Source organism: Anarhichas minor, unplaced genomic scaffold, assembly GCF_050575085.1.
Source record: "Anarhichas minor isolate MPS153535 unplaced genomic scaffold, ASM5057508v1 ptg000003l, whole genome shotgun sequence".
Lineage (NCBI taxonomy): Eukaryota > Metazoa > Chordata > Actinopteri > Perciformes > Anarhichadidae > Anarhichas > Anarhichas minor.
Genome location: NW_027466449.1, coordinates 1,122,027 through 1,134,287, shown reverse-complemented (window position 1 = coordinate 1,134,287; position 12,261 = coordinate 1,122,027). Strand labels below are relative to the sequence as shown.

General features: G+C 40.3%; 1 protein-coding gene across 1 annotated transcript; it reads right to left on the bottom strand.

The window, feature by feature from the left end:
* Positions 1–2,221: 2,221 nt before the first annotated feature.
* On the bottom strand, positions 2,222–12,064 carry ttll10 (tubulin tyrosine ligase-like family, member 10). The gene is made up of 12 exons (XM_076102081.1): positions 11,770–12,064; positions 11,431–11,575; positions 11,022–11,140; positions 10,743–10,870; positions 9,731–9,990; positions 8,287–8,466; positions 7,964–8,135; positions 7,091–7,231; positions 5,526–5,642; positions 5,332–5,425; positions 4,727–5,087; positions 2,222–2,324 (listed from the first exon to the last, which is right to left on the bottom strand). The coding sequence occupies exons 1-12, from the start codon at positions 12,062–12,064 to the stop codon at positions 2,222–2,224; spliced, it is 2,115 nt and encodes a 704-aa protein (XP_075958196.1).
* Positions 12,065–12,261: the final 197 nt, after the last annotated feature.

The window sequence follows — 12,261 nt, the reverse complement described above, 5'->3', positions numbered from 1 at the left end:
AGTGAAGCAAGGATCCTGTTGGGAAAGATGGGAACATGCCAGCCTGTGTTTACATGCACAACTCATGAATATTGATAGGCAAGTGAAATAATTATGAGTTATGAAATGGAGAGGTACAGGGCTGCAGTCAAAACAAGCCGCACCAGCTGTTGCCCTGTGTTGATCTTGCTGGTTAGAATTACAGTAAGATGGTGGGAGGGTTTGTACACAATCACGTCTGAGTGTTTCTGGCTTTCCACAAGGCAGGAGCTGTTTCTGTGAAATGAGGCAACTTGATGTAAGATGAGTGACTGATATATTTTCCATTTGCCTCAGCTGTTGATTTCTGCTTTGATTAAAGTAAACAAGTCTACCATTAATACTGTACAATGACATTTTACAACATACTACACTATAACTTTTTATAGTATTTTTTTGTGACTTTTTATGACATAAATTACTTTTTGCAACATTCTATAATATAACTTTGCATGACTATTTTTCAAATACAATACTACGACTTTTTTTATGAATAGTTTTATAGTAAATACTTTTTAGACTAACTATATAGTTTTCATGACTTTCTTCAACATACTACAATTTTACTTTTTTGACATACTGAACTCTAACATGTCGTCATACTATACATTGACGTTTTATGACAAATTATACCGTGATATTTTTGTCATAATATTCAATGAGGGTTTATGACTTTTTTTAGATATACAATATAACATACCATACTATATAGTACTTGTTTGGACGTGTTAAACTATGGCATTGACATGCCTTTTTTGACATAATATGGCTTTTTATGACTTTTTTTCGACATACTATATACATGTCAAGGGAGTTCAGGACAGGACCCAATAGCAAGACCACAAAACAGGATTCAGGTACAGAACAGACTTTTTTTACACTGGCCAGAAGGCAGGATCGACGGTGTGGTTTCCCGTGGACCGACACCAGAAGGCAGGCAAACTAGTAGGCACAGGGTTGGAAGACGGTACGGGGTTGGAAGACAGAGGCAATCAGCTGGAGAGTACGCAGCTGTGCACCTATCAGGGGTGTGACCATGGGAGGTGTCTGGAGGCAGGCAGAGGAAGAACACCGAACACATGCATACAATAACAAAACAGGGGAATGACAGAGGTTAACACACCAATGGTCTGACAGGGATCCTGACAATACAATGACCTCGTCATATCATAATTTCATTTTGATATTGTGCAATGACGCAAATTTTTCAATTGTCTATTTAGGCCAACAGTATGTACCTGACAATACTCTTTTATCAGGACCTCTGTTTGTTGCAAAGTAAAAACACAAATGTACCTTGAAGTTATTTTCTCTGTAGTTCCTTATTTTGTCATCATCTGTGCCTCTCCAGTGTTGCTAAGTTCTATATGATTTTGAAATAAACTAGAGCGGTGTTATGAAAATGATAATATTGATAATAATTAATTAAGTTCCCACATTGTTTCCCCCTTATTCATTAACGGCACATATTGTTCCCTTGCACCTACATGTATGTATCATTACGTCCTGTACTGGTACACAATCAGTAAAGATTACAATTATTTATGATTTAATTTAAATTAAATTGAGAAGAATTATGCTGCACGTTGCCGGCCGTAATCTAAAGCTTTCCCCATTTTATGTATATCAACATGTAATATTATGAGTATCAATACTTAACAGTAATAACAGTAATGCCTTTGAGTCAAATGAAAATCAAGAAGATATTAAACTTGCACAATATTTATTGTATATAAAATGTCATACATTGTCAGATTGTATTTATTATATCAGAAATATGACATGTTCTTTACTATAAAAACATATTTTAAAAGTTTGTTGTACATTTATTTCATTGTGCTACTCAGTAGATAAACGGTATACATATTGTACTTACAGTTTACATGAACATGCTGTGTTCTATGTGACAAATTAAAGTGCTTCAAAGCTTTTAGAATTGTTATTTCTTGTTCTGTCTCCTTCTTGATTTGTGAGCAGATTCAAAGAGCTGCTGACGGCTTCCTGTGTGTGTGTGTGAGGAGCTTCCCAAACCCACCAGCACAGAAGAAGCAGATGGAGACAAACTATGTTCTCTGTGCCTCTGGGGACGGGACGCTCCTCGTCCTCTCGGCTGGTGGGTGGAGCGGGTGGTGTCGGGTGGAGGGGCAGGGAGGACGTAACCATACTCACTGGGTCTCGGACTCACTGGGGTGCTGAGAGTGGTTCAGTGGTCTGTGGTGGGTCTGGGTCTTCCTGGGATGATGGGTTGGATGACGTCCACTCTCAGCTGCCCCACGAGTGAGACAACAGCACAGAGGAGTCCTGCCCTGTGAGACACAAACACAAGAGATGAATACTTTGAACTCAACTATACGACCTTTACATTGTTGTGTTGAATCTGGCCTCCAATGATTGAATCTTATTACTGATACTTCTGTAGTCTTAGTGAGGGATTACTTACTCAGCCCACTGAAAGAAAGGAGACCGCCGCTCTCCATCTGGTCCTGTAGTCCTCCATCCTTCTCATCTGGTCCTGTAGTCCTCCATCCTTCTCATCTGGTCCTGTAGTCCTCCATCCTTCTCATCTGGTCCTGTAGTCCTCCATCCTTCTCATCTGGTCCTGTAGTCCTCCGTCCTTCTCATCTGGTCCTGTAGTTCTCAATCCTTCTCATCTGGTCCTGTAGTCCTCCATCCTTCTCATCTGGTCCTGTAGTCCTCCATCCTTCTCATCTGGTCCTGTAGTCCTCCATCCTTCTCATCTGGTCCTGTAGTCCTCCATCCTTCTCATCTGGTCCTGTAGTCCTCCGTCCTTCTCATCTGGTCCTGTAGTTCTCAATCCTTCTCATCTGGTCCTGTAGTCCTCCGTCCTTCTCATCTGGTCCTGTAGTCCTCCATCCTTCTCATCTGGTCCTGTAGTCCTCCGTCCTTCTCATCTGGTCCTGTAGTTCTCAATCCTTCTCATCTGGTCCTGTAGTCCTCCGTCCTTCTCATCTGGTCCTGTAGTCCTCCGTCCTTCTCATCTGGTCCGCATCGTTTCCTGGTTTAATTACGCCTGTTCGTCCTGACGTTCGCTCCTAAGCGTTCCGTATGGTTACCACGGTGCACAACTTAAGCATATATTTTATTATTATTCGACATACTCTACTATGACTTTTTTCGACAGCCAACACAAAGACTTTTTGGATGGCTTTTTTTGACTTACTACAGTAGTCTACGAGTTTTTAATGTCTTATTGCGACACACAATACAATGACTTTTTTACATATTTCGACATGTTATACTATGACTTTTTTATGACTTATTTTGACATAATTTACAATTACTTTTTTACGACTTTTCAACATGCTATCCTCTGACTTTTTTATAACTTTTTTTCGACATGCTATACTATGACTTCATTATGACTTATTTCGATATGCGATATAATGACTTTTTTGACCTATATTATGAATTATTTACGGACTTCTTTCGGAATGCTTAGACTTTTTTATGCTTTTATTCAACATGCTACACTGTGACTTTTCGACATTCTATACTATGACTATTTTATGACTTTTTTAAATTTACTATAGTATGACTTTTTTGACTTATTATAACATGACATTTTTGGACATACGATTATGACTTTTTGTGACTTTTTTGATATGCTATAATATTACTATGACTATTTTTGACATACTATGACTTTTTATTGACTTTTTCGACACACATAACTATGACTTTTTTTACTTATTTCGAAATAATAGATGGTTTGATATCATAGTTTATGGAAACTATGACCAGGGGAAAAATAAGGAAACAGGTGGAGGAGGACAAGGACCATCTGATCTTCCAGCCAGAGATGAGGGACTCGCTGCAATTATTGGACAAACAGACAGGACTTTCACCCAGAGGTAACTTATTTCATAATTGTATTTGGGTTGTAGTTAATAGTTAGAAGCTTTATTCTTAACCATTTGATTTCTGCATCATCATCAACATCCTTCTGTTATTTCTATTCTTCGGCACAGTTGCAAATAAAGATCAGCCTACACTAATATTATTAGGACTGTGCGAAATAAAATTAAAATAAAAGAGTTTTTTAATATTGTTGTCAATTGAAGACTTTGTTAATTAATGTAGTTTTAATAAGATATGCATTTATTTAAAAGGTGTGTGTTAACATTAAGACAGCCAGCCAGGCATTCATCATTTGTGCATGGTCACAGGCAGTTCTAAATTTGTTCGCAGAGTTTGAAAAAATTCAATTAGGAAAATATTGATAAATCCCGGATTTTACCATAACTCATTTGCACGTTTAGGCAGAGAGTTTGTATATGAGTCCCAATTACTTTTTAAGGACTTCCAATTCCCTCAAATTCAAAAACCTAACACGGCACAGTTTGAGCCTCAGATCAAGGTAAACACACTGAGAATATTCAGAAGGACAACTAGCAGGATTTACAGAATTTATGTTTGCATATTAGGCAGTACAGTTCCTCTTCTGTCTGATGAACAGAGCTGTTTTTGTCCTCTCTGTTCTTCACGTTCTTTTCCACAGAGCGGAGGTCCAGCATGAGGAGGGAATGGTGTCGTTGTCTATGGAAAGCCACAGACGGTGATCCCTGGTGACGATAGAGACCTAATTATAGTCTTCTGCTGAGCCTTAGAGTCCTTCACGTCATCTGCAGCTTTTGAATAATGATGCATTTGCAAAGTACATTTGCTCAGCTTGAATTCAACCCGAGACCTGGGATTCTTATTCCTAACAGTCTGCATGCTTTTACAGGTGTGGTGTAAATGTGAAGGTCCCTGCACTGATGGAGAGTTTTGATGGAAAAGTGAGCGGGCGGTGGAGGTGGTGGGACACTGGCCAGACTTTGAACTACCTCTTCCTTCCACACTTGCTGAGACATTCACACTATCAAGAGATGATGAAGCCACAATTGTGCCCTCTGTCCCTGACTTACATCTTTTGGGTTCAGTCTTTTTGATGCCTTTCTGGTTGAATTCACTGTCTGTGTTGTAAAGCAGCACAAAGTCCCTCTGACTGGCCAAAGGAAGAATCCTCTGATTGAGACGGCACTTGTTGAAGATCTCCAGAGTTAAATCTAAAGCATGAAGGAGGGACAGCAGACAAAAACATGTTGGGTGGTATCACACATCAGCCTGTTGAGCAAACAAATTAGGAAAGTAACATATTTAATAAAGGAAAACATGATTGTACCATGCATGCAGTGAAACAAGGTGACATTTTTTTGGGGAGCGTGGTGTTAAATTGATTTAACTTAAACATCTACCTGAACCTGAACAAAAAAGGAACTTATGTACATAAATGTAATAACGTTAGCTCACCCAGCGACTCCACAACAGTGCTGGGTATCACCTCCTTCAGCACTTCACAATTTGTATGGAGAGCTGGATTACAGTTCATCTCCAACAGCCAGACCTATTATAGACATGAAGACATGTTTAGTCCAAAAACATGCACATTAACACACATGTTGAACACTGACAGCCATCCCGATATTCAGCGACGTATCACCCACCTTGAAGTCCTCATCGACCATAAAGTCGCAGCCAATCAAGTCAAAGAAGCCCAGTCGGCAGTCAAACTTGGATTTGACTGCCAAGAAACAGTGGGTCATTATCTGCTGCATGCGCTTCTGATGCATGGGAAGGAAAAACAACCAGACGGTCAAATGATGCTTGAGAGTGACCAAAAGTGTAACAATTCCTTCAGCACCCATTTTGGATGTCTGCAGCTCTTAACGACAAAAATCTTAATTTTTCATTCAATAATCCCATACATCATATATACATGATATTCGACCACTGCATTTAACCCATCCTAAGCATGTCAGAGCAACGGGCTGCTGCCAGGAGTTCAGTGTCTCTCTCAATGGCACTTTAACATGCAGACAGGAAGCGCTGGGGATCGAACCGTGAACCTTGAGGTTAGAGGACTATCTTATGGTCTTCAGTTTACGTCTGCCATCTGTGTCTTTGTGCCACTAACCGTCCCTGTATGCTGGGCTGTCGCTGTAGGTTTTTGCTCGCGTGTTTACATGGTGAACCGTTGTTTGTAAACAAAGGAGCATGCACATAGCACTGGTGGGCAAAAAAGCATCATTCTCCTCACACAGAATATAGCACTAGCATAGCAGCTATGATCAGTCATGGCGAGCTGTCATGCTCCACAGATTGACACGAATGAACTGATCAAAAAAAAGGGCGAAACAATTTTGAAGCTATGCCAGAAAACTTCAAACTGATGCAAGACTTTGTTAGGCTTAAATTGTTGACTGCAGCATTGGGGGGGAAAGCTCACTCCGGTACGTCGTATATTTTAATGAGAAGACGTCTGACAGTCACTGAACAACAAGCAATTTTGAAAGCTCAGGTTTGTTTAAAATGCAATTGGACATGTCCCCAATGTATTGACGTACTATTTAATGGGGTCTAATGCTGACATACAGCAAACTAACATTAGTCTTCACAAGGACGGGGAGACAACAGGATTAGCTTTATTAATCAATGATGTTTATTTAGATTATTTAATAAATCTGACTACAATGTAACTTGTCTTTTATACTGTCTTACCTGAATGATAAGCTACTGTAAATTCAACTCATCACTCTTAAATGATATGATGCTAAAAGCCATTATGTGTACAATTGGGATGTCATTTAACATCTTTCAAGTAATTCTAATGGCATACGCTTTTCAATTCTACATAGGTGACTTTAATAACAGATTCTATTTTTTTTTTTCGAGAAGTGTGCCCAGTATGACAGTTCTCAGTTGGACCTGTATATAGACTTAAACTTGTGATTCTGTTCCTCCAAACAGCCACATTGGTGGTTTGTTGTATACACTTCAATGTGTAACTATAACCCATTAAAGGTTTGAGGTTTCTCTCCAACAGGAGCAAACTAAATATAATTAAAATGTGTACATTGTACCATTTGTTGTACGGTAATAAGATGATGTATGCTCAGACAGGAGTGAGGTCATCCGAGCCTAACCCCAATCTCAATTAGCTGCAAGTGCCAACAACCATCATTATATTGGTAATTGGTCCCCGAGAGCTACAACACACCGCAGTACTCACTGCAAAGGCGCCCAGCACCCAGTCCCTGGGCAGACCCTTGGCAACCCGAAACCTGTCGTTGACGTAGGTGTTGAAGCTCTCCATGGACCAGACAGTGTCCTCCTTCAGCTGGCTGTACAGAGGGTTCTTCTTCTGCATGCACTGGAGGTGGACAGCAGGGGGGACCAGAGACACATGAAGCAGTCAGCAGGAGTACAGGGCCAGTTGATGCCACAGCTAAATGCTTGATCTATTCAACCTCTCTGTAAATAATGGAGGACAAGTATGCAAAGAAGGATGGGATGCAAATACCTCTCTAGTATTATCATGAAGGATTTTGACCTTTTTAATTTGTGTTAAATGGAAGTTTACATGGCATGTGTGTGAATTACTGACAGAATGCCTTTAAACTCCATAAATGAACAGTGATTTCAGTTCCCTGTTCTTTTCATTCAATGCAGGCATACCAGTGATTGACATGCAGGGTTGTGGTTTGACCCCAGACCACTTTATCGTTGCAATTATGTCTGCGTAGAATAAAAAGAATGAAATAAACGAGCAGTGTGTGGGGATTGTTCAGCTTTTCACTCAAGATAATTATCACACAGCAACTGCAAAGAAGGGGATATCTTCCAAAGTTTGTAAAAATATCTACTTGTTATCTCTAATTCAGACTGATGAATTTCATGAGCTTTAGATAAATGTTGGAATACATTTTTGCACAGCTTTCACTTACATTGTAAGCACATTTAAAGGCCAGTATGAACAGAAGGCGTGATTACAGCAAGTAGAATGTGGGCACAACTCCTATTTTAAGACAAAAAAATGGTAACCTCTGACCTGCTAGTTAACCCTGAATATGTTTGGCAGAGTTCGGACAGGATTGAGCTGTACCTGATTTGTCAGGTGGGCATACAGGTTGTTGGAGCTGGGGTCGTAGAGGTCACAGGTCAGTCGCACATATCCATGGCGAAAGAAGACCATGTAAGGTGCAGTGCAGGCGATCAGAAGGTAAGAGCGCACGTCAAACTTTTTCCCTTTCAGCAGCAGCGGCCTCTGGATGTAACTGAGGGAAAAATGTCAGTTTACCTCCACATCAACGTTTCCATAGGAAAAGGCTAATTTTTCATTTGTCGACAAGATGTTGTCTATTTGGAGAAGTAACATATGACATGATATTAATTCTAACAACCCTATAGTTACGTATGTTCACCCACTGTTGGACGATGCGAGCCTGAGGCTGACGGTGGAGCATCTTCCCGTTGGCCTGGCTGTCTTCCGTGTGCTGCAGCTTCAGTCTGAAGGCGGCTACGTCCTCCTGGCTCTTCATCAGAAAGATCCCTCTGCCTTGGTTCAGACCCGTGGGCTTACAGATCCACATGTGACTCTCATTGTTGCTCACACCTGGTAACAGTCATAAAGGTACATCAGGTAAATCAACAACTTATGACATATACATATATAAAGTCCCTCTCTGTTTAGAGAAAACGTGAAGGAGACTTGTCACGTCTGCACTGCTCTGTATTTTTCTGTCGTGTTCTGTTATATAGTTTTTCTATTGTTGTGTCTTTCCTTTCTGTGTAGTTATAATAACTTCTTTATTTCATGAATGACAAAGAGCGCTGTTTCTGAAATCTTAAGGACACCATGTGTGCTCTCTGACACTTTATTTGAATGTTCCAATCCAAAAAAATGTAATTAAAAATCCCACATGTGTAAATTAACGTTGTGCAGCAGTGGAAAGTTACTACAACATTTAAATTCTGCTTACATGTTGATACATCAGTTGTAATAAAACACTATATGTATAATATAACTCTGACAGAGGCTATTATACCGTCTAATCTGAGTACTTTTTCAGCTATCCTTATGAAAGCAGGACTTGTATTTATAATAAAGTATTTGGCTTTTAACCAATTATCAATATTTCTTCCACCACTGACACAGATGATGCTTTTTCAGACAGATTTCACACACAGCGTATTCAGTTTTTTGTGTTCTGATCTGTTCTTTGCTCTTGTCTTTTTTCCACTGATTTATCCGTCACCCAGAGATCTAAACCAGCTGTCTGTGTCTTTCTCCTGTTTACATAGTGATAACCATGTTTGTCATAACCTGCACATCACTTATCATAATGCTGTGTGCCTGTTCAGTACTGCAAACAATACAGAAACCAGGGGTTCATGTTCTCTCCGGTCCTAAAAATGTTTTCAGTTTTAATATTAAATTATTTTTTTCTGCCTCAGTCCTGAAGCAGATCCACATCCACATCCAGTCGAGCATCTCCGCTTGTGTTTGTGTCTCAGCCCTGTCCTCTGCTGACTCGTCTCTATGGCAACAGCATGTTCCCCTGGTGATGTAATCGGGGCCTTATGGGAGGTGAAGTGCATTATTTTCCAACATCCTCAGCCTCTTGATTAAACAATCACCAGGGCAACTGTTGTCTTAACACCGCCAAGCACAAACTATTCTTTCTCGCATTACCGGATGAATGACGAGTCAAGTTGGATTAATCTCATGTTAAAACTGAAGCCTTCTAAATAAACACAAATCCAGTTAAACCAGTGTTGTGTTGTTATTGCATCAGGATGCTACTGATGTCGTACTACTGTACTAGAGGTTGATGTAGGGGGGGAGGGTTTGGGCATTTTACCCTCCTGCTGGGCAAAGAAAGCCTCCCTCTCTTCCCTCACATCCATGCGGAAAGTAGTGGGAATAAACTCCTCCATTTTCAGCCTCCTGTGAGGTACAAAAAAGGAAAAATGGTGCACAAATGAATGGTTGTGTGTCTTCAGCTGTTTAAACCTTCCGTTAGAGCAGGAAGCATTAGAAATCAGAATTATGAAAACAAATTTCATATATTGACAATCAAAAGAGGTGCTGGAGCATTGTAACATATCTTGGCACGTTTCGGCCACCAGCTAAACCATTAACAAGAATATGTATTGCCGTGTGAGCGTACATGTTTGTCCTAGTAATAATAATAAATAATAATACATTTTATTTATATAGCGCTTTAAAAGGCACTCAAAGACACTTTACATGGTAAAAACAGAAACAATAAAAGCATTTATAATAAGAACAAAATCTATGACATCATAACAGTAAGAAAGAAAATAAAAAAACACGAAAAGAAAGAAAGAAAACATATATGACTGACTTTAGAGGTTAAAGTACATGCACATGACATACAAACATGCGTGCACGCACAATTAGTGATCAAAACCTCCACAGCGTACGCAGGAATCTTTTATGGATGGTTACTATTAGACTGTACTTTATGATTAAATGGTTTGTCTGAATTTTTAACATCTTATTTTGTAAAATAAATACTTTGATATGTGATGCTTTTTTTTCTTTCACCAGATATTTCACGTGCTGGTTAAAATATTTAGGTTGGGAAACTTATATCAATAATTATAGTTGATATAACTGACACACATAATGCTTAATACCACGCTCGTGTGATTCCGACTGGAGGCCTGATTTCTGATGAGGCCGGTTGGCCGTGTTTATTAAATAGTGTCACGGGCTGATATGTCTTTTAATCAGTATTTGCAGGGCCGGGCCTCTGTTGAACCTCCATGATGGTACCAGATTGTTGCTAGGAGATTGTGACACAACTATGTATTTTGTAAAGGAAATAGCTGTTATATCTCTCTGTTTTTGATACATACAACCTGAGTCCTCGACCGTGATTCACTTTGCTGCTGACTCGCTCATACTCCCGCAGACTGCTGAGGAGGCCGATCTTAGTGGTGAGCACCTTGTTGTTGGGAATCTGGTACACCAGCTGTTCACCTGGGAACGACACATGCAGATTTTGAGTTGTCTTTCAGAGAATGGATGGCAATAAACATCTTTTCTACTAATAGAAAGGTAGCATTGTGGTACTTTTTCACAGTAAAATACAGCATTTAGAGTCTGTCTTGTAATCATCATAGCACTGGACCTTCTCTGAAGTTACGGTAGTTGGCTGGTGATTTGGTCTCACACCACTTGAGTTTAAAATCCTCCCTGTCCTTGTGGTAAATCCTCTTCCATCCTCTGCTCTCACAGTAACTGCTCACTCTAAAGGAAAAGTCCCAAAAGAAACCAATCACACTTCTTCTGCTTTAATCGCACAACAATCCAGATGTCAGGGCTAAAACTAGGGTCTGAATAATAGGGGGCCCAAAACAAAATATACAGCTGGTGAATAACGTTTTTTGATAGCATGAAAGTAAATATCTAATTTGAAATCCTCACTTTTCTTAAACTTTTTATTCTTAAATTAAACTTAAATTGCTATGTGATCACATTTTTGAAATATCTACAATCCAACGGATTATTGGTCCTTTATTATATATTTCTCTACATACATTTCAGCCCCATTGGCTCCTCCAAAGAAGTAGAAAGGCCCAGGACCCCGTGGCTCCTCTGCCTGCCGCTGCCGTTCCCCGTCTGGGTAGGAGCAGGTCGGCAAGCCCCTGGGGAAGGACCTCCGAATGTATCGCTTCACCAGGCCTGCACCTTATACGTTTGCATACACATAAATCATACATGCACACGTCACTCCTACTCAGACAAACACATAAGCTCTATCACTATGTACATGGAAATCATGTTGATAAATTGTATTTTGTAATGCTGAAGGATCAACATATGGCAAGAATAACAAATTGCATCACACTTGACATCCCACCTTCCCCCACACACACCTGACCCTCTATCCTGGCTTTCCTGGTTGACAGACATGTCGGAAAACACCTCTCTCGCTTTCTGAGTCCGTGTCTCCTCTCTCTGGACCTGCTCTAGTCCACTTTCTGATGTTGCTTCTTGCATGCCACTATGGTCAGGTGACGACGGCTGTTTTCCTTCTGGCTCCTCCTGCCCCAAACTTCCTGCAGGCTGGTTGTCCCCACAGGGAACCTCCACTTCCTCCTTCTCTGCTTCGTCCCCTTGTTGCTTCTCCAACCCGGTCTCTTCTGCCTGGACGTCACTGCAGGGCTCCATCAAGCAATCAGATGACATCTCCTTGTGCTGGTGCAGATTGCTAATGATGACTGAAAATGTTCCAACACGGGAGGACACCTTTTTGGTGTGCGGTGACACTGTAGTCAGAAAGAGAGACCAGGAATGAGGTGTTTGTCATTGTTACACAGAGATCACTGATGACTTGGTGAAGGAAAAGAGGAAAAGAAAAAGAGAAC